The sequence below is a fragment of the Sturnus vulgaris genome, chromosome 2, assembly GCF_052056855.1.
Source record: "Sturnus vulgaris isolate bStuVul1 chromosome 2, bStuVul1.hap1, whole genome shotgun sequence".
In the NCBI taxonomy this organism is placed as follows: domain Eukaryota; kingdom Metazoa; phylum Chordata; class Aves; order Passeriformes; family Sturnidae; genus Sturnus; species Sturnus vulgaris.
In genome coordinates this window covers 95,750,898-95,773,393 of record NC_142244.1, presented here as the reverse complement: position 1 = coordinate 95,773,393, position 22,496 = coordinate 95,750,898, and the positions used below count along the sequence as shown (strand labels likewise).

Sequence of the window (22,496 nt, the reverse complement as noted above, 5' to 3'; positions counted from 1 at the left end):
AGAATGATTTAGGGGTTTTATGACTGAAGAAAAAAATAATCCTAGTGAAAGGCTTTATCTGAAGGTTGTTTAACACATTTCTATGAATCCTTGCAGTCTGATTTCTTCCAGAAAATTTCTGCTCATCTGGGGCATTGATTTGTTTCTGATGCCTGTTTCTGATATGACTGTGGGTATCCTAAGATACTTCTCCCAGAGACTCTGTGGGGGAAGAGGCACACGCTACACCTTGCAAGCTTGCCTGGAGGTAGCAAAGTGTTTTATGGATGCATCTGACCATCAGCTGAAACTATCCTAAGAATCTGTAATACTGAATTTCTAGCTTCATTTATTGATAACATTAATATTTACATTGTGGACTCTCTCTTAAGGAAGGGCTTCACATGAATTATATCTTTGAACTGTTGGACATATCAAAAGCCATGATTTTTGAAGAATAACATTTCCATCACTGAACTTTCTCAGGGACTCAAAGTCCTTTATTTTTTAAAATTTTCTGGAAGAATTAACATATCAATAAGTAAATCAGAAATATATTGTCTTAGCACAGTGCCAAGAGACACAGCTTTATCTAATAGTGGTATTTAACATAACAGTATTTGAGATAATGAGCTATTTGCCCCATTGTTCATGTGATCTGAATAATATGTTATTATAATTTAAGCTTTCTACTGTTTAAATTAAACTTGAATTTACAAATTAGATAAGCCCCTTGTCACTGTTTACCTTTCCACTGTTTTGACTTTCTGTACTGTAATAAACCGACCAGACCTGAAGATCAACTCCTTTGCTCTATAAACCAGTGCACATAATGCTCCTTTAAGTGCAGATCAATGTCTTTCTCAGCTACCTGCATATCAAAAATACCTCAGCTGTCGGCTCCTCTTCACCAAGGCAGTCTTCTCTGAAATGCCTTGAAATCCCAGGCAGACTCTGAAACTGAACCTCTAAATCAAAAGACAAAAGGAGGTGGATTAATCAATAAGGATGCTTCCATTTTCACTATTTTTTCCCCAGGCTGAATCCCCAGACACAACAATCAAATCAAATCTAATCTAAACTGTATCAAGGCCTATAAAGGCTGCTTGACATAGATTCTGGATTTCACACAGGCAAGACAGTCTTGCTTTTTCTCCCTTTCTCTCACTCTTTCTTTATTTAATTAGTCTTGATTTAGGATTTTCACTTACTGGAGAAAATGATAAAACACTTTCCCCCACCCATCTATTTTGTTTCTAAATGCTTCCTTCTTTCAAAATGCTATTCTATCACAATGTTAGAATAAGACTTTACAGACTATAAAATTGTTTATCTCATTCATTGCTTAACAAGACTTGTTTTGGGAGGTTGATAAACCCAGTGATCCTTAAAAAATTATACATGCAAGCATATCACTCACATTCAAGTACTGGCAGAAAATTAGCAGCTACAAGTGTCTCTCACTAAATTGTCCTTGGACATGTTCTCAAAAATTTCTCTTTTTCTACATGAACTAATTATTTTCTTATTAACTAAAATTTGCCACACAGGCAAAACTGAGTTTTCTCAGTTACATTTTGCTATTAAAATTGAAAAATTTTCATTTCTAACTGGGAATGCAGCCAAATTGTTCTTAATATTCCAGGTGGCATTTTCCTAGCTTGTTTTAGGGTTCCTGCCAAACCTGCCATTTTCAAGATACAAAAATTATTTACAAAAAAAAAAAAAAAAAAAAAAAAAGAATTGATGAAAACTTTGTGTAAAGGTGGTCCTGTTGGTAAATTATACTGGGATATCCAAAAAACTTGGAGAAAATCGCTTAAGCAAGTCAGATGTTATGAGAAAGAATACTTTAGTTCAGAAGAAAATATATACAGTCTTCTGATTTTCTGGCATGAAGATAATTAATGAAGCAAAGAGGCAAGAGTATGTAAAAAGATAGGAGGAATATGCAATTCCCAAAGTCAGCTCTGTTCATATCTGGTGAGTCTCCTGTTTCCTGGGTGTTTTACCTCTTACTTCTACCTGGTAGTTCTTATGGTATTAAAACCAGCTGTGCTAACATAAATGAGCAGAACACAGGTTCAAAAATAAAATTAGGGTGGGGTTTTTTTTCTCATACTTAGTAATTAGTGAAGCTCCTTGATACAGAGTCTTAAAAGATGCTGGAAATGTTAATGAGATCTGGAAACAGAGATTTGAGGAGGAACTGCAAGTCAAGAGATAGGAAACACAAGGGTGAAATACAACCTGCAAGACAAGAGTCCCTTGATGGGCAGAGCTCTGAAAGCTGAGAAAGGAACTGGTGACTGGCAGAGTGGAAATACTCCTCAATAGTTTTCCCTAAATATTCAGGACTAGATGAATATTTGGCCATACCCATTACAACTTTCCATTTTGTTTTAATTTTTTACAATGAAATAAAATGTAGTGTGGAATGGTACACCTTTTTTTTTTTTTTAATAATAAAAATAGTTCAGCTATTCAGATACTATTTAAAAGTCTTGTTTCTTTTGGTTAGCAGAGACATATAGGTTTACATACTGTCTACCCCAAACAGTCATCATATAAAGCAAGATAAATAGAAGTGACAATAAAGAGTATGTTTTATAATACTGGACCCATTATCTAAGTGATTGCACATTTCCTGTCTAAAGCATACAGTATTTGCTTGGCTTTTGTCTCCCCAGAATAACTACCCACTGTGCTTGAGTGCCATCCAGTGCAGAGTTTGGGCCAGGTTTATTTTACAAACAAAGTGGAAGAAAACTTAGGGAAATATATGTGCTGTGGGGGGCACGTAGTTTGCCATCTCTGATGAGGGCAAGATTAAATCAACAGAATTGGCAGTGGAAAGGGGACTTATTTCTTTTTCTATTTTGTGGGACTGGCAATGACTATGGAACCCTAGAGTATCATTTAATTGAGTCAGTTTTCATGTCTTTAGGCAGTGAATTAATTTACCAAGTCTATGGGAAAATTGTTTAGAGTGTTAGAAATTTCTTCATAAAAGGGAATCCTCTTAACTTTTATCTGTTTTATGTGATATGAAATATGTCTTATGAATATAGTTCTAGAAGTTTGTGATGTATTGTACCAGCATCAATACTGAAACTTCTCCCAGTTTCAATCTAGGCAGTTAATCATAATATTGTATCTCCCACTGTTATACTTACCTACTCTTCCCACCAATACTAATTCTCTTCTTCTAATTTAGTCAAAGCCCAAGACACTTAATTAGGAACTGGCATTATGGTTTGTCATATAAGTTCTGTTAATTTCCTTTTATGGACCAACATAGCACAACATTTATGTTGAGTACGCTAAAAGCATTTAATAGTATACTTAAAGTATTCTAATAGTTTGCTAACTGTGTTGTATGTTCTTAGGAAATGTAATTAGAAAATATATAACATTGCATCTGTCATGGAAAAGAACCATAATTCTCTTGTTATATCTTGTTCATGTCAGACACCATAGTAATTACATCATTTGACAATTACTCACTCTAACGGATTATACACTTCCAAGTCACATAATTTCTTTTGTGAGCAAGATAGCATTGCATAATTGTCAAATGACCCAATGGAAAATTAATGCACTGATTAGTGTTACTAATCTTAATTATATATTTATGGCTTTATTAAATGTGCAAGGATGAAATTTCCCCAAACACCTAAGGGGTTTAGGGTATAGATCAAATACAAAAAATTAAAGAAGGCTTTAGATAGAAACATGGTCCCCAGGTAAATAAAACCAAACCCATTAATATCTACCTAATCATGCAAGTACTGAAATGTGTAATTTTCTTTCTTTTTAACTTAAAAATTCCCTTTGGGTTCTACTACTGTGCAAGCCAGAGCTTCTTATATCTAAAGTCTGTAAAATAACTAGTTGTTTTTCTTCCATCACCATACAGAGTTTTAAAAAAACAAAAAAAAACCTGCTTTCTTGTCTTAGTGCTCCTTTTCTATACAATGTCTTCAGGGATAGGCTCAATATTAAAAGAGATATTTGGCTGTATTTCTTCATTTTGGATGTACCCCCAGCACCTCTGGCTAGAACTTGGATTTTACTCAATTTTTAGAGTGTCTACCACATGTGTTAGAATTTGTCTGCAATCAGATGACAGATGCAGGGGCAATCCAGCTGTCTATTATTGAAATCACACATCAGGCAACCGAGGTGACCCAAAATCCTTATGGGTGTAGTTGTTAGAAATGTAAATGGGATTTGTGTATAACCTATTGACTGAAGTTACCTCCAAAGGATATATCAATGGTTGGAACATGTCCTGAATGTGAGTTTGGACTCAGATTGCTTTGTCATGGTTAGTGGGGACAGTTTTCCAATTGACAAGGTCTGTGACCTGGGAGCAACTTGTTTATCCTACAGGGAAAGTGTTGTTTAGGTCACTGTCTCCTGCTTCACAGTACATACTTGATTCAAAGTCTTGCATTGTGGAAATGACCAGTTATTCTGGTCAGCATTGTAGGCACTTAGAAAATGGCAAAAGATAGTTCCTGGTGCCAGCCTTTAATTGTTGAGTGGGGAAAAAACATAGTTTCTTTTCTACTGCTGTAAGATGTTTAAAAGATGCATTGGTCATTACTAATGATGTCACAATATTTTATTATAGGTTACATATGAAATTGCTGGTGCGATAGAAAAAAATAAAGATTCCCTTTCACAAAATCTCATATTTGTAATGAAAAGTAAGTAAATGCTTTTGTGATTTCTGTTGTTAGAAATCAAGATATTATGACTTGATCTTAATTTTCATTTTAGTTTTAAAAGACATTTATATATATTTCCAGTAAAAAAAAGTCACCCTCATCTTTATAAAGTACTTACATACAGTATTGCTTGAAATTTTCTCGAATTTAAAAGCTTTTAGATTCATGAACATAAAGCATCTTTATCATGTGATGTGATGTAAAGAACAAGGTGTAATATGATGTGTGAGAATGACTTACAGAAGATGATGAGTATGAACTAAAGCCAAAATAAAACTCAGAAAACAGAGGAAGGAAATTTGGCTCCCAAAATCATAGAGGCTGCACTGGGATGTGCTCCACAGCTTGAGTACCCTTCTAAAAGCAGTAACTTGTGGGTGTTCTTATGTTTTTCAGTGAATAGATATAAATGTCCATTGAAATGCAAAATTAAGTGCCTTTCAGTGTGCATATTGTATAATTATGCCTAATAAAAATAAGGAAACCAATTAATTAATGAATCATAATTAATGATTCATTATTGGATTAATGAAAGCCATTATCATTTCCCCTTTCTGGAGAGGAAAAACAAAACATTTTCCTCAGGGAAGTGCCAGTGCACCCTTAGGTGTCATTTGTCTGTTCTCCATCCACTAGTGTTTTTCACTTAATATATTATATACTTGTATTTCTTTCCTTAGAAATAGAAGCCTGCTATTAAAATGTATTGCATTTTAGCAATTTTAAAATTAGCCAAGCTCCCTAGTAAAATAATTGATGCATGTTAGACACAAGAAGTGGACATTGTAAATGAAGAAAGAAATGAATAAATTATCTCGAATATAAGCCTATTGATTGTAGTTTAGAGATACATGGAATATACATGATAATCTCCAAAGAGAATGTATGACAACTTCCAGTATGTTCTATGAGAGAGAGCATTCTTCCATTCTCTCACACAGTCCTTTTTGGCACTTTCATTGCTATTTTGTGTAATTGGCTATGCAACTGTTAAAAGGCAGCAATGGAGGATTGGATTGGATATAAAAAGTTTACTATGATGAGGATGAGTATATATACAACTGAGGAGTCATAAGAATAACAATTATAAGTAATGGAAAAATGGAAAAATCCTGCAAGCGGAATATTTACAAACATATAAGTCATTTAAGGGCTAAGTTCCTCCTTTTTAAAGTGACTTAGGCTTAAAACCTCTTGATTGTCAGTGACATATTTCCTTTAGAGTTAGTTTCATAAGTTGTGTAGGTGTATAACTTCAGTGCAATGCTTTCTTTGATTTTCATGGAATTTTGTTTCCTCAATCAAAACTTTAAACTATAATAACATTAAACTAATTTGTATATATGTGTAGGAATGTGGAACTTACCTGCTGGAAAATCATCAGAAGAGACTATTGACTTAGGATGTATCTGTTTTAATTTGAAACACGTAATTTCTGTGCCTGTCCTAATCCTACTTACTGCATTTTAAACATATGCTTGTTGATGCTCACTGATTGTGCTGAAATAATTTCAATTATCTGCTTCCATATCTTCCTCATAATTTTAATGTTCTTGTTAAGTAAGGAATAGTAATCTCCACAGAAAAAGGGGGACAAATCTATTGTACTTATCATATAGTAAGAAATCTGTAAACAGTTATTTAAGAGCAAACTGAAGATTTTTACCTGCTATACTAAGCTATTATTTATGATGCTTATCCCATTCATCTTTCTCGGTTTTTGTTTATTCACATGATGGAGGGATCACAATGCCATTTTCTAGTTCTTTAAAAAAGAAAAATTTAACAAGAATTCAGCATTAAGGTTAAGGATGTATCACACAACAATTTCTTAACACTTATTGGTGCTGTGGCAGTACAAGCAGCATGTAATTATCATGGTCATCTTAAAAACCCTATGCCCACAAATTCATAAAGACTGAAATTAGGATAAAGTATACTATCTGTCATAAAATTCAGATTTTTTTTAAAAAAAGCACCTCTTGGAAGTATATTTATTTTGTAGAAGTAATAATATATATGTATGGCATTGTCTTTTTTTCTGTGAATGTTTTTAAGTGTGGTCTTGATGTGGAGAAACCAAATTTTCTACAATTCTGTCCTTTGCCTTGCCTTTTTTTAAAATCCCTTCTCATATTTTGTATATATATAACCCTTTTGTGCAATGAGTGTCTATAATTTATTTCTGTCAAATGCCTTGATTGTTTCTAAATACTACATGTTAGGAAACTGTGCAGGACTCATCTCTTACACTGCTTTAATAGATGGATAAATTGAGAATCCGTAATGGAACAAAATTCAGAGGTGATGAGCCCATAAGTAATTAAGTTTAGACAGGTTAGTGTGAAAGGTTTTGGTTTATGCCTTCTATTTGTTTGACACAGAACCTAACTATGTTAAAAATAGTGTTACTATTTTCAGATACTGAATTTTCTTTGGTTACTTTGATAATGCTCATTTTTTGATTTGTCCATTTGCTTTAGGTTTACTTTTTAAATTTTCTCCTACTATGTGTCTTTTTACTGACATGTACAATATATATAATTTTCTAACTAATATTTTACCTTCATGCATTTATTTTTTTTTTCCAGCTAGTGAAAATGTGGTCATCAATCAATTGTTCCAGTCCAAACTGACACAAACTGGTTCACTTGTTCCTCCATACCATTCCCTTAAAATCAAAGGCTGTAAAGCAGCTTTGCTCAGTAAAAAAACATCTGCAACCTGTGCAAGTGGAGAAGCAAAGAAGTATATTGAACTCAGCAAGGTAAGAATTTAGGATTCTTTCATCTCTTGGCTCCTTGAAGATTTTTCTGTTATTTTGTCATTTCTGAAATCATCTTGTTCTCTGCTTCATTCTCTGTAGTCATTACACTATTAAAATAATTTAGTACTTAGTAGCAACACTAAGGCAGCAAAAGTGAGAAAAGGTTCTAAATTATGAACACTAATAATTCTGGTTCAAGAATCTCTTTCTTGGACTCTTTGAGCAGAAGGTCAAACATGATGATGAGATCCTTCAAGCCTGAATCATTCCATGATTGCCTGATTCCAAGGCTTATTAGCAGTGGATGCAGTCTTACTAATTTTTGGCTGTGTAGGAACACTTCTTTAATTTGTCTCCTTGAAAGACTTTATGATGAATAGTTGAGTAAATTAAGACATAGGAAATGTAAAAATAAAAATCTTAATGTCCTTATATCAACATGAGAAGATTTCTGGTTTGGTAAATACAGTTTTGTGTGGTTTTGTATGAAGAACAAAATGCAAATTTTGGCCAAAATTGTTATTTTAAATGGTCTCTTACATGTAAATTTTCCCAGTCAATTTGAAATCAAATCAAACATGCCTCATTTCTGAACTTATCTCTTTTTCTGCAAGTAAGTCAGACAAAAAGTTAAAAGAAAAACCCAAACAAACACCAACAAACCACAAACACAAAAAAGAGGGGTGCAGGGGAGAAACTTTGAAGATTATCAGAAAGTTAATTGTTCATGTCACATGGGACATCTCTCTTGAAAAGAAAAAATGTGATTTACTGAGTTAATTCATGACAGAGCTTTGGAATGTATCCCTCTAGGAAAGAAGCACGCACTTCTCACAATACATCAGCTGCCTCACCAGGCTTCTTGAATCCTACAACTCTATTTTTGGTTTACAGCTGCATAAAATTGATTCTGTCATGGGATTAAGGAGCCTGCTCTCATGTGTCATTGTGGAAGGCTTTGTACATCCATAGAATAGCAATGGGACTTTCCTTATAGTCCCCCTGCTGATAGCAGCATAATTCCTGACTACTGTTCTTGTCAGTAATCTCAGTGGAAAAATTTAAGCTGAAGTGAATAGTGTTGGCTTAAGGCTATATTTAGCAAACAGCTGAGGCATTACAAGGTGCCTTTAGGTGCCTTTCCACTGTAGTAACAGCTTCCTAGAGGAAGCTTCCTAAGGATGTGAAAAAGATCCTAGTCTCATACATGGGAGGAAGTATGAAAAGCATATCTGAGTTAGAAGCTTAATCAAACCAGGGCAAAACACTGCACAGTTGGGATCTCTGAAATTATGCTAGTTTTGACATGTCTAAAGTAGCTTTTAACCTGTAGTTACTCTCTTGAGAGACAGAAGACATTTAATTCCACTGGGAAGCATGATATGTGAAGTCAGAAAATTCAGATGCAGTGAGAATGCTGTGAACCTTTAGGCATTAGTTGGAAGGTGGGGAGAACTTCATCCTTCATCTGTCTGCAGAGACAAGGATGGCTTGGCTTCTCAAACACAGGCTTTGAGAAGAGGTGTGCAGGTGAGACAGAACACTTTGTTGATACTATGTTGGCCTAATTTGAGCAAGGTACTGTGCTGCCCTGCAGGACTGGAGCAGAACTTTATGAATCTAAGCAGTTCCACTGGCAAAAAGCAACACTTTTTTTTTTTAATAGGCACTAAATGCAGGAGCTGGAAGTAGGTAAGTGCTTAAATTCTAAATTGTGGATCAAGCCCACATCTGTAACTGTGCTGTCCCAAATAATTCCTTTCCTTTTTCAATATAGCCCTGAACGTCTGCTGTGATGGACTGAAAAAATGTTGATTTTGTTATTTATTACTGTAATTGCAAATGCAATGTAAGGGGATTTTTCTTGTCAGCCTAAAATTAAAATTATTATCTGTTGGAAAATCATAACCACTGTATTTTTATTGGAGTTTATCCAGAAGTTAAAGGCAACAAAGAGAAGAAAAAATAATAGAAAAGAAGACTGGGAGAAGGAGGGACATTAAGGCAAAAATTATCAACCAGAGACTGACATTGCTTTAATATCTGAAATTTGAGTCACAACATACATCATACTGTAGGCAGTGGGAAACATAAAATGGAAGGTACACGTGGTGCTGTGTATGGACAGTCATCTAGACTCCACCAAATCCAGGGAAGGGAAGTAGAGAAAGTTAAAATCAAATAGGAGTTTGTTGTGAGTCCCCTCCTCTTTCATCTTGTCACTGCAATCCTAGCTAATTGCTAGGTTATATAATTATAAATGTCTCCATGTATGCATCTGTTCAACTTTCCATAAATGACTCTTTTCTCGATGTTGAGCATGTTGGCACAAGTAAGGATAATCTACCTCTTTGAACTAACGCTAGCAGGGTAGAATCCAAGACAGCAATGCATCCATTCTAAGACAGACATGAACAGATCTGTTAGCAGGCCAGAAGTTTGGAGCACATAAGGAGTCAGAGGAATTTGGGGATGCCAGCTCAAGCCTCTGTGACTTATGAAGATCATGTCCCCTTTTTAAATAAGATATATCTTCACTGGCACTCTCACAACTCTTGCTCACATCAACTCTTGTTCTCTTGTTTTTTCTCCAGTCTTATCCTGGTGCATATTTTGGCTCTGTTGTCTTCCCCTCTGTTACTTTGGAAGGATTGGATTGTTTCAGAATTTATACAGCAGAAGTCTTGAGAGATTTTTTAGGAGGAGATTTTAGCTTCTTATCAGTGCTCACAAAAATACAAATATGTGGGGTTTTTTTTCCTGTAGATTAGAGGTACAAGATATTCCAATGTAAAGCTGTATATTAGAGGGTAATAGAGAGGTACAGCTTGGGTGATATAGCCTTTTTCCTAAGCCCATAGCTGAAGATTAAAGATGTCCAAGTTTGGAGAGTTTGAATTAAATTAATTTTTGTCTTGTCTTTTTTCATTTTTCATTAATTTTCTCTTTCTCATTCTGAAATAAATATTTCTTTCCCATGGGAAGTAATATGCAACATGGGAGAGCAGGCAGGAATTTTAGCATCTAAAGTGCTTGGTCCTGGATCTCCCACTAATTCAGGAAACAATCTTGAGCTATTGATTTAAATTTTGAGAGGAAGGGGTGACAGCATTATCCATAAGGTGGAGAAAATTCTATTTTGGTTATATTCCTCAGTTATTTTGTACAGTTTAACTGAAAAGTGTCATTGGCATGCTAGTGATTTATTTTATGAGGAAAACTAGAACAAGCAGATCTCTCTTACTTTTTAGTTTCGAAGTTGAGGGTGAATTTACCTTTAAAATCTTAGTGCAGCCTTGTAAGTGAAATAAAAAAGAGCTCCAAAGTTTAGCAGGGTGAGTAGAAAATTACTTGCACTACAGTATTTTAAATAGCATTTGGCTTGAGTGGGCCAAGCTGAGAAGATGTACACTTTTTTGATACAGCTGGAAAAAAGGAGTAGGCCAGTACATGCTGACTCAATACAGAGGGATTTTTATGGGGTAAGTAGACTGAAGAAAGTCAATGGACAGTCAAAGATGAAAAGGCTGTCATTGATTTCACAGCTTTGCCAGATCCTGGAATGCAGTAATTTTGCAAGCCTTTTTATAGAAAGTTTAACAAAAGACCCTAATTCTGGGACCACTATATTTAGTATGATTATTGCCATTTTAGTCTCAAAGATAGGAAATAGAGCAGCAAAAAATAAATTCATTCTCCCCTCCCAATTCTGATGTATGGGGTAACATTGGTTCTAATGAGATAGGGAGCTATTAATATTTATGTTCAATTGGTGAAAATGTGTTAAAAAATAAAAGTGTAACTTAAGTTTAAGTAAGTGTTCACATGTGAAAAAGAAATAAGAAGAGTTTTAAAAAATATTTATACTATTTTGCTGTCGAGATTTTTAAAAATTATCTGTACTCTTAAATTTACTGACTTAAACATCTGCCAAAGGCATAAGACACCTTCTTGCAGAGTTACTGAATTATGCTACTCCTAGACTCTATGGGATACTAACTGCACAAGTCCTGCTTCTGGCACAGAGCTCTGAAATATATTGATTTGCCCAGTAAAAGGTATATTACCTTTATAATCTACGTAGCTACTTTTGAAATCAGAAATTACTCACCAGTCATCATTTGCAGAGCCATCTCTGCAAATACCTGAGGATATTTATCCAATTCCTATTTCTTTGTGAAACTCAATCCTTGTCTATGGCACAGTGTTTTTACAAATTTTTGCCTTCATTAGTCAGTTGCAACAATGCCAATAAAGGTGTGCTGCTCATCTTGAGATAAAATTGTTGTGTGTGTGCTTTTCTCTTCCACAGCTGTTGAAAAAGAAAGGAACATCCTCATTTCTTCAGAGACTGGAACGAGGGGGCCCAACCACTGTGGCAATACAGCTCAGGGTCAGTGAACATCTTATGGACAGAAGTTTGCAAAACTATCTCCAGATGTTTTAAAGGCAGGATTACCCTCTGCAGATTGCAATGGAAAAAAGAAAAATCTTATGTTTGAGAAAACCATTTGCATGATGTGGTCAATCCTTTTGAGAAAATGATGTTAAAAAGTTAGGAATAGCGTATATGGTGAACAATAATCTTAGCTGAACAGGAATGATTGATAATTGTTTGTTCATTTGTTTGTTTTTTTCCCCAGAAATCACTTGCAGACATTATTGGGAAGCTGCAGAATTGCACACCACATTGCATTCATTGTATAAAACCTAATAACTCCAAGTTGCCAGATACTTTTGATAATTTTTATGTGTCTGCTCAACTGCAGTACATTGGTGTCCTAGACATGATCAAAATTATACGACATGGGTATCCAGTACGTCTCTCCTTCACAGACTTCTTGTCAAGGTAAATTCTTTCGAGTTTCATAAAACCTTTTTTTTTTAACTACAGTACAAAGCCCTCTGTCCTGTTCTGGGAGTGCTTGCAATGTTATTTTGCTTATGAGTCTTTCAGACTTTTTTCAGAGAAAATCTTGTCTTTCTAAAAGTGGTTTGGGCCTTTTACTTTTTAATTGAACAAATAATGAACTTTAGAAATGCATTTATAAATTAATAAAATTTATATTGATATGCAGAAATATATTTACAACGATCATCAGAAAAATAAAGTTTTAAACGTATGCCATCATAAAAGTGTTCTTTTTTACAACTTATGCTGTTTGTATTATTTGAAAAATATAAAATATTGCATATTGTCTGCAGGTAATTAAAAAGGAGAAGGAGAAATAGTCTAATTTTTCAGCTTTCTAGGTATAGGTGTCATGGGTTCATTAACTGTATTTCATAGGATAGGATTTGTTTATGTGGTCATGAGGTACTAAATCTCATGCCACAACTCCGTTTTTATTATTGTTGTTAGAAATCAGTGACATATTGAATTAATGTGAAAAGATAAAAAAGTCTGCTTCTGTCTGAAGGCAAACTCTTGTTCCCCATTCCCAGTTCAGGACTGGGGTTTTGGGTCACTTAAATTCTCAAAAGATTCAGGAAAGAAAGCAGACTGTCTTGCCCAAGAAGTATTTGTTATCAGCCTCATGCACTCAAGCCAGGTTCCTTCTCTCTGCATGTTCTACTCCTTGATTGATATATAATAATATGTCATGATATGACCTTTGTATTATTTCACTTTTGAAAAATAGCATGGGAATATCATCTGCTTACACACAACTTTGAGTTGTCATCTTGGAAAAAGTTGTGGATGTTAAATTGCTGCTTGGGCAGAATGTTTTTCTCTCTGTATATATTCAAACAGTGAGTTTGAGTTTGAATTAAAAACTCCTACACTTGTACAGGAGTACAGGAGTTTACAATTCCATCTTTTTTGTAAATAAACCGTCTGTGTCCTACCACAATATTCATTCTCCAGTGTGAATCAAGCTGGGCAGGCTGGCTGAGAAGAAGACACTCATAATGGGAGATTTGGGAAAGCTTTCATGTTCTGAAGTTGTATGGGCAATCTCTACATAGACATTTCTGTATAACTCAACTGGACCTTTGAGGCACTGTTACATGAGCACAGTCCCAAAACCTTTCCTACTGTTAGATCCTCACTGTGATTGGCTTCCTTGCCACCCAGCCTTTTTCACTACAATTCCCAGATACAGGCTGGGAATTATTACAGGCCTAGGATCAATCCTGGTGGGTGATGTGGAAGTTGCTGCTCTCTTTTAGAGGGTAAAGGAAATTAACCATGTGAACATGGCACTCTCAATAGTATAGGCACAAGTCTGACATACTTTCTTAATTTTGAGAAGTTTTGTTAAAAATGTAAATTCAGTCTTTTTCATCCACACCTTCAAATAACTCCCTAATACAAATTTTTACATGAAAGTCTAGAGGACATCTGGTGTCTCACAATAAATATTTATTTGCAGTAACAAGAGTAAGAAAAGAATAGTAAAAAACCCAGCAATATGATGCCAGCAACGTTTATGCTGTTACCTTGAAGAGTTCTAGTTTTGTTACTCTGCATCTTTATCACTTTTCCTCCACAATAAATTACCTTTGCAGGCTTTTTGCAGCTAGGCCCCTGCCATTTTTGCACCAGGTCTTAATAATTTTATTGTTATACATAAAATGAATTTAACAGTGATGGGGATAGCATGGTGTCACCAAAAATGAAGTTCATTTTATAATACTCTTTGTGAATATATGTTGAACCTACTCAGAATTTAGTAATAATCACTCTGCATACAATCTCTCAATACAACTGAATTTTTAGATTTGTGTATAAATAGAAATACAGATCTCTTGGTCCAGAAGCATTGAAAAAGATCATCAGTATTGTGAAGCTTTTTATTATAGCCATCTATGCCACACAGGCCAAAGCTTATCTTTCTTTGTAGAGGACTGAATTTTTCACTTTGCTCACCATGACAAGTTAACCTTCATATTCACATTCAGCATATTTGGATAACTCTTTCCATTTAATAGTTTAAGAGTGTGCCTATTTGTTCTTTTATTGGCTGAAAGTATGAAATTTTTAAGCAGAAAATATATTATTAGACCACATTTAAAAAGTACAGTCAGTTCTTAAAGCTCTACGTTTTTTCAGACTGCAAGTAAGAAAGAAATATTGAATTCAGAGATTATGAGTTACCTTTCCAAAAAGTTTCCTAAAAACCCTTCATTTGTGCTCCATCTCTATATTGCCTTGGTAACCGACAGGATATTTTTAGAAACTAGATAATTAGTTTTGGTGAGTTTTTGTTAACTGTGTTAGTTTTGTTGGCTGTTCAGCCAGACTCTGATCTTCTCTGACTATTCGTTGATTGGAATGAGAAATGATTTTGTCATATTCCCATATATGCTTATAGACCTGAAGCTGATGGAGATTTTCACCTTTCAAATTTTTATTTCCTTTGCTGTCAAACTGGTATTTCTAGGATTCTAAAGAGAATTTGTGGCCTTAATCCCAACCTGAATTTCCAAAAGGTAGGGAATTACTATTCTCCCTCACCATCCCTGCAGTTTTTGTGCATTTACTTTTTGGGTCTTCCTTATCATAGAGATAATGTGGTCAGAATTCAAAATAGTTGTTAATTTAAAAATTAAGGCACTTTTTTTTTTTTTTGCTGGCTTATAAGAAGACGAGGTGTTTAAATTAGAGGACTTTGTGGCAAAGGGATAGAATATTGGAAATCCTATATTCTACCAGCAATCAGACAGTGGCAGTGCTATCTAATTAGGGATTAATATGACTTCTCTTTAACCTATTTATGAGTTGCATTTGAACCCCTACAATGGCTTAAGAGAGAGCAGCTAAAGAAATGTCATATTTTGCAAGAGTATATCTTCCTGAGCTACAAAGCTTAATCATTATTTCTGTTGCTATCCTTTTGAGTTTACTGGTTCTGCTTCTGTCTTATCAAAGTAAAAGTTGACAGCTGTGAGGTGAACCCCTCAATCACCAAAGTTTGCTGATCAGAAGAGAAATCTTGTGGAAATTTTCATTATTAAATGGAAGCTGTGAAATTTCTTCTCAATGAATGTATAATAAAATGACAATTCATAGGTTCAGATGCTCTTAAATCCTAAAAAAATAGGATCATTTGGAAATAATATATATGATTTCGACAGATTTGCCAACTCCAGATGCAGTATTTCTGCTGAATTTACCTGCAGTGTTGGCTCAATTTCTAAAGCTCTGTGAGCACAGAGACAGATCAATTTTTACCTTAGAAACAGAAAACCTTGAGTTTTACACTCATTTTACATGCATTTTACACTCCTGGAAAAGTTTACTCATATATTTTGCTTAATATCTTCAGAATGCTTCTCAGTAGACTATATTTTTAAATTCTAGCTTTTCTTTTTAAATCAAGACACACAGTGCCACAAACAAATTTTTAAAGGTTTTAAAGTTTCCAGTTTGCAGCCTAAATTGTACACATAGATAAAGTATCCTCAAATATATTTTTTATTGGAAGAAAGGAAACAGTAAAATAGCCATGAAATTAGCAACTGTCTGCAGATGGCTGTTTCTTTCCAGTATTTAGTGTTTTGATATCATATTTAAAATCATATCTAATTTAAAATATATCTAATTTAGAATAAGATATACAAAAAGCCCATTAGTATAAACAGTAATTTACTATGGTTTTGGCCGTTGGTGCCATGGAATAGGAAAAGTAAGTATTAAGTGTCTGCTCTGTTTCCAGTGCAGAACAATAGGGCTCAGAAACTCTCTGGGGCACAAACAGAGCCTCGTTATACAAGCTTAATATCTAGAATCTAATATCTTTGCATCAGTTAATAAAATGGATCCTGGCTGACTTTTGTGTCATTCACCTCACATGGTGCTCAAGGAAGAAATGTAAAAGCCATTTCGAACATAAATTTTTAAAAGTAATTATAGTGATCAAAGACCCATGAGGTGACCTCAGCATAGTACAAGAATACAGCTGTTCAGGGATGTTCAGGTAAAAGTGAAGCAGTAAGATGCTCTGTTTCATTCCCTCTGAAAAATTTTATATTGGTGCCATCCTCCTCTACAAACACTCCATGATCTTTAAATTGAAATAGAAATTAAAATAATTCCTCTTTCTCTTTAATGTTGTTCACCAAGTTGCTGAACTACACACAGTTCTTTTCTCTCTCTGTATTTCAGTTTCCTTGCCCAAGAAAGAATTTATACACTACTAACTTAGAAACTGAGGTTAACATGTCCCATGTGTCTTGTGTCTGGGACACTGCCTAGCAGTGGAGACTGCAAGGTCCAGTTACACAAGTCCTTAAATGAGGCATCTGTGTTAGCCTTCCCTGCCAGTTTACAGGAAACACTCAGAGCTGTTGAAGCTCAGGATAACCTCTCTGGATTACTGGAACTGATAAGCAATTTGAGCCTTTCATTTAGCAGATGAGAATGGCAGGATTTCTTTGGCAACATCCTGTTGTTCAGAAAGCCCAGGTTCTAGTCTGCTGTTCCTTGCATTTATTTCTGCACTTTTTGAGTGTTTCTTGGAATTTCATTACTGTCTCTCAGGTTTCTAGATGGTCTTTCCTGGGTGTAATTCTATCAATTTACCCTTGTGTTTGCCGTCCTGGAAGTCCCATCCTGTCTTCTGTTGCTGCTCAAGGAAGAGCAGAGAAAATTTCATAGCCTGAAGGAGAACATGAAGGCTGTACGTAGAGACATTCCTTACAGTATTGTTGCAAGAGATAAGTCACTAGAATGTTATGATTTACTGTTTCTAATAATCTTTTAAAATTGTTTAAATTGCACCTATCTAATCTTTAGTTTTACTTAGGCAAATGCAGCCATGAAGCTTTGTAAGTAATTTATCCTGGTTTATGCTGTTTGGAGGTACATGTCATAACTTCTTCCTTCTCATCCTCCTCCTCCTTGTGTTCTTTCCATTCCCCTTTCTTCCCTATCTTCCCCTCTGTTTCTATTTCTTCTCCCTCCTTTCATAATCTAACCTTATTCTCCAATATGAATAAGGTAAAAATATCTAAATCACCAACTGTAAGCTTTATTTAAAAATAAGGAAATAAAGAGTTAACATTTTGATGATTTTTTGTTTTAAAGTAACTTAAAAACATGGCATAATATCCATTTTAATAGGAAATATTAGGAAGGAAGAATATGGAACACAATGATAATGGATTCTTATGGTAATCATAGCAGTGAGGGTGAAACAAGTATATTTGAAGACTGTTCTAATTACAGGTTTTTCTCTGATTTTAGTATGAAGTTCTTAATTTATTCTTCAAGCTGCATTGAACTACAGATCCTGAATTCTGTACTTCTAGTCAGGGCAGCGTGCATTGATAAGGAAATACTCTAATAGTGGTCTTAACACCAAAACTTTAGTGCTTCAGAGCAGTAAATGATTATTAACTCTTTCGAATAATTAGCTTTGATTAGAGATCATTCTGAGGAGATCTCTTTTTTCTCAAGAAAGATTATGTTAATACTGATGCCATTGCTTTGCCAATTAAGGACTGTCTTTTTCCTTTAAAGCCCTTTCTAATAGCTATTGCAATATTTACACCAAATTAATGCTCTTAGCTGATGATGTATTGCACAGATGTGTTGTTTATGTTTGTAAATCATATGCGTGAGTCATCATTGTATATCTAATCTCCCTTTGTCCTGAAGTATTTTATTGTTCTTTTCCTCTTTCTTTCCCCTCTCCCTTTTTCCTTCTTGAAAGCAGGGAAGTTATAATGTTTTACAATACATAAGTTTTGAATTTTAAAAGTCAGCAGAACATTTCAGTCTCATGAGCAAGTTAGGGCATCAGTGAGAATGATGTGCAGAGCAGATTGCAAAGTGATGGGTCATCATCACACAGGCCCTTTCAGCTTTATTGCCTGCTGTGCAGTATCAGAAATCTCACAGAGCACTACATTGATATGTGCCACGATACCTTAAATCTTTGCAAGGGGAGCAAGAAGTAATCTGACTGGTGCTACAAAAGCAGTATTTCATTAAAGTAGATGTAATGATATCAATTTATATCAAATGGCAGTCTTGCCATTGTGGAGTTTGTTGCTTCAGACCTAGAGCTGGAAGTGATATTTCTGATTGAGGGTAATAATTTTTGTCCTTCTTTCAGAATGCAAGCAAAGGTGAGTAAATGAAGTATCTTAAAATCATCATTTTTGAGGGCACTTTAAACACAAATTCATAAACCTGGTAATGACTAACTCCCCATGAGGAATGAAGGTCATCCTTGAAGTTTAAAACTGTGGTTTTCAAAATGTCTGTGTCCTTGGGAATTTTTGTAATTACAATAGAATCATAGAAAGGTTTGGATTGGAAGGGACCTTAAATATCATGTTGCTCCAAATGACCTGCCATGACTTTATTTAGAAGGCATCTAGCTGTATTTAGAAGGCAAAAATAAATATTGGCATTGTTTGCTGGGCATCTTCAGAATCTTATAATGCAACCCTCATTTGCTAAAGCAATTACAAATGTGTAAATGTGTGCAACTATTGAAGTCAGTTGAATTATTCATGTCTGTCATACACTTAACAGTTCTACAGGATTGACAAGAAAAGGGGTCCCTTGAGCAGGAGGATGTAATTAGGTCATTAAATAGCCAGACACAGGGAAATAAAGATGACATGGTCAGTTAAGTCTGATGGTTCCTAACTTTCAAATGTTTGGTGTGCAATCTGAATAATCTTCCAGCATTATGTATATTACATTTAGTACAGAATGCATAAAACTTAGTGAAGCTTCTTGCAGAGTCTATTGATTTGTGCAATAGAGAATGTCCCAGTTTTAGGCTGTTCCAGTGAGAATCTCAAGGTATTGTTTTCCCTCCACTGCTAAGTGTGTACAACTACGTTGATTTCCTTAGGCAATCGTAAAACTATTGGGCACACATAAGCATAATTCTGGCTGAACTTTTCAGCAGTTCTTGTGGTTTTCTTTATTTTAATGTCAAGATCTGTGAAATTTTAAAATGTTTATTTCATCTGTAGATTTAAGTGCCACCCTTGTTACTTCTGCTTTCCACAAGCACTTGACATTTCTTATTCCTCATATTTAACAAAATGTTTATTAGATCACTAAATAACCCTTATATTCCTTAGGAAAATCTATGCATGTTTTACATCTGTGAATTTTAAAGCTTGTGCTACTTCTAAGCATGGAGAAATGTTGTCACAAGGTACTAAAATACCTACCACAGCACTGGATTTCATCTAAAAGCATGGATTATAAAAAAAAATCTAATTATATTTGTATACAAATCAGCATAATGAACGTTCTTGACCCATATCTCACAAACTGAGTTCGATGTGCCTGTAACAAGCAGCTAATAACTTTATTTCAGAACCTTAAGGTTCCAGCAAAAATCCTTATTGAGTACTTCATAAATTGCTGACATCACATGACAAAGATAGTTGACATAGATTTATGTGTGGTAGTAAGAAAGTCAGTTAAATGCCTGCCATAGTAATAAACCTGTTAAAATATTATAAACTACTAATATTTTCACTAATCCTTATACATTGAAATGCTTCTAAGGAAATTCTTGTTAGAATTACTGTACTCTTAAATTAATACAAACAGCATATATTTCAAATTCATATTTTAAATAAGTGAATATGCAACACATTGTATTACGCCAGTGGCACTATGCAGGAACTTTGAATTATTGGATTAAGGTGCAAATTATCACATAGATTAATTTTTTTTTCTGTATTATTTTAAAATAATTCCTTGTTATTTATTGCTTAAATAAATATGTCAGTGTGATTTCAATGCTTAGAAAAATATTAGTTGATCTTGAGTGCTGCTTTTTTATGGTCACAGGACTTGTATAGGTCACAGGACTTGTATAGATGCAGTCCAGCTGCCTCACACTCAAAAACAACTGTGACCCTTCTGCTGTTTCTTCTTTCCGTGGCTCTGCAGCTGTTAAATTCTTTCCACTCAGCACAGATATTCATGGCACCCTTTTTCTCCTTATCCATATCTTGATATTCTTTACAACCATTTAATCTTCAAGAAAAGAACCTGGAATGACACTTCCTAAAGCTAGATTTCCTAGTCGGGCTGAATAATAGTAGGCAGTTTATACTGGTGATATCTGAGAGCAAACATAAAATCCTATGCAAGCAAGCATGTAAAATCCTTTATGCATCTTAATCACTGGATCTTACTTTGCTTTCATGTTTAGACCAATGTGGCATAACATCATCTGTTTTAGCAGAATTACTCCAGCTGTATTCCAGTCTAAATGAGAGCAGAATCTGGGCCACTCTTGGCACACAACATTAGCATATCTTGAAAAACGATGCTTTTGGACAGTTTGTCTAACCATTATACAATCCAGAGCCAGGAGAATCCCTGTTACCCAGGCTGACCGTACTCACAGGGTTCAGAGACACAAGGGGAGCTCCCACAGAAGAGAGCAGCAATAGAGATGATCTCACAGAGAAGGTATTTTGCCATTTGGTTTAAAGAGGTCCAAAAATCCTTCCCCATAATCCAAATAAATGTTGTCTAAGCTACTAGTGAGTATTGAGGGAAGGGTTTTATATGTTCCCATTCCTCGTTGGCTGAGTTCTGGTTGCACAGGAGAAAAAAACACCAAAAGGAATGAAGAAATAAAGCATTATCTAGGTGGAACAGAAAATCCAATCCAATTTCTCTTAAATATCACAATTTCCATTTTGCTCTGGTTTTACTTTCTGCTTCTGCAATATACAAATATCTCAGTATATTTCCTGATGAGCTGGGCAGTGCCTTCTTGGCAAGCAGTGAGCCACTGAAGCAGCAATGTCAGCAGGAGACCAAGCGGGAAAGTTGTACAAGCCCACTTCAGTGTTTCAATTGAAGGACTTTTGATTTTGATGCTGTGTCTGTAGAGAAAGGAAAGGAGCTTCACTGGACACCAGTCCTATGACACCTTTGTGTTAAACAGAATCAAATTATCAGGTTAACAAAGAAATTTAAATATATTCTGTAGCCCATATATTCTGTGTACAGTGAAGCATTTTATGGCCTCTTGTGCATGTTGGTGGGATGCCCAAGCATGAAGATGTAATTAGCTGTGGGAAACACCTACCTAGCAAGAGCTAAATGTACAAATTTGCTGAGGTAGAGTCAGATGTGTATGTTTATAGATGTAATAGAGCTGCTTGTTTGCTCAGTGCTAGCGTATTTCTGAGACAATATGTGATTTTTGCCAATTTTTAAAGTAAATATGTTTTACATTGCTTTATCAAGATGAAATGGGAATGTCATCTTTAAGTAAGATGCTGCAAAAGTATTGTAAATCTTTAGCTAATCTCTAGCAGATGTTGCGAATTCATTTTTTTTTTATTTGCATAGTTGAATCCACTAATCCCAAGAGCTGAAGTATAATTTATATTCTACTCACTATTCTGCTGCCACATTGTCTGAGATGAGGAAGCCTCTGCTTAATTACAGGAAGTATATGAATAAATAATCCAGGACTAAGACACACATGTCTTCATTACTTCTTTTCTTCCAAAACTGAAATTCAGACGTCTAGAAAAGATTAAGGATCACAAAGCCTAATGCAAAAAAACCCCATAAAACTCAGGAAAAAAGTCATTCTTCCAATTCATTTCTTTATTATCTGTCATAAGGTAGTATCTTTATCTGAGAAATTTTTCTTACTTTTTATTCAGTCTAAATTAAAACATCCCAAATCGAAGCTTCTGCAAAGGTGTTTTGATCCAGTGGATTTCATAGTCATGGCTCTCCCTCAAAAGTCTCTGCTGAGCTCTACATTTGCCCCAGTGGCTGACTCACATTTGAGTCACTGTAAAATTTTGTTCTGAGGATTTTCTGAGTATTCTTCCAGTTTTATTTCTTAGTCCGAAGTTTTGCTCTTTTATCTCAGTTACATGTCATTTATTGTCACTCTGAGTATATTTTCCTTTTTCCACAGCAACACTAAAGCATGCTGTATATTTTCCTATGACCTCTTGTATAGGAAGTGAATTTTTAATTGTTGAAGTAAAAAATCAGTTTATTTTACCAGAAAAAAAATCCAGAGGCATATATAAAAACAAAG

General features: G+C 34.8%; 1 protein-coding gene across 4 annotated transcripts in view; it reads left to right on the top strand.

Moving 5' to 3' along the window:
• The window catches only part of MYO16 (myosin XVI), a 368,415-nt gene that overhangs the window by 269,916 nt on the left and 76,003 nt on the right, over positions 1 to 22,496 (top strand). For all 4 annotated transcript variants that reach the window (XM_088160175.1, XM_088160176.1, XM_014883245.2 and 1 more), the window contains exons 24-27: positions 4,619 to 4,694; positions 7,307 to 7,482; positions 11,795 to 11,875; positions 12,126 to 12,331. In XM_088160175.1, coding sequence (XP_088016301.1) covers positions 4,619 to 4,694; positions 7,307 to 7,482; positions 11,795 to 11,875; positions 12,126 to 12,331 — 539 coding nt within the window. The remainder of the gene's footprint in view (positions 1 to 4,618; positions 4,695 to 7,306; positions 7,483 to 11,794; positions 11,876 to 12,125; positions 12,332 to 22,496) is intronic.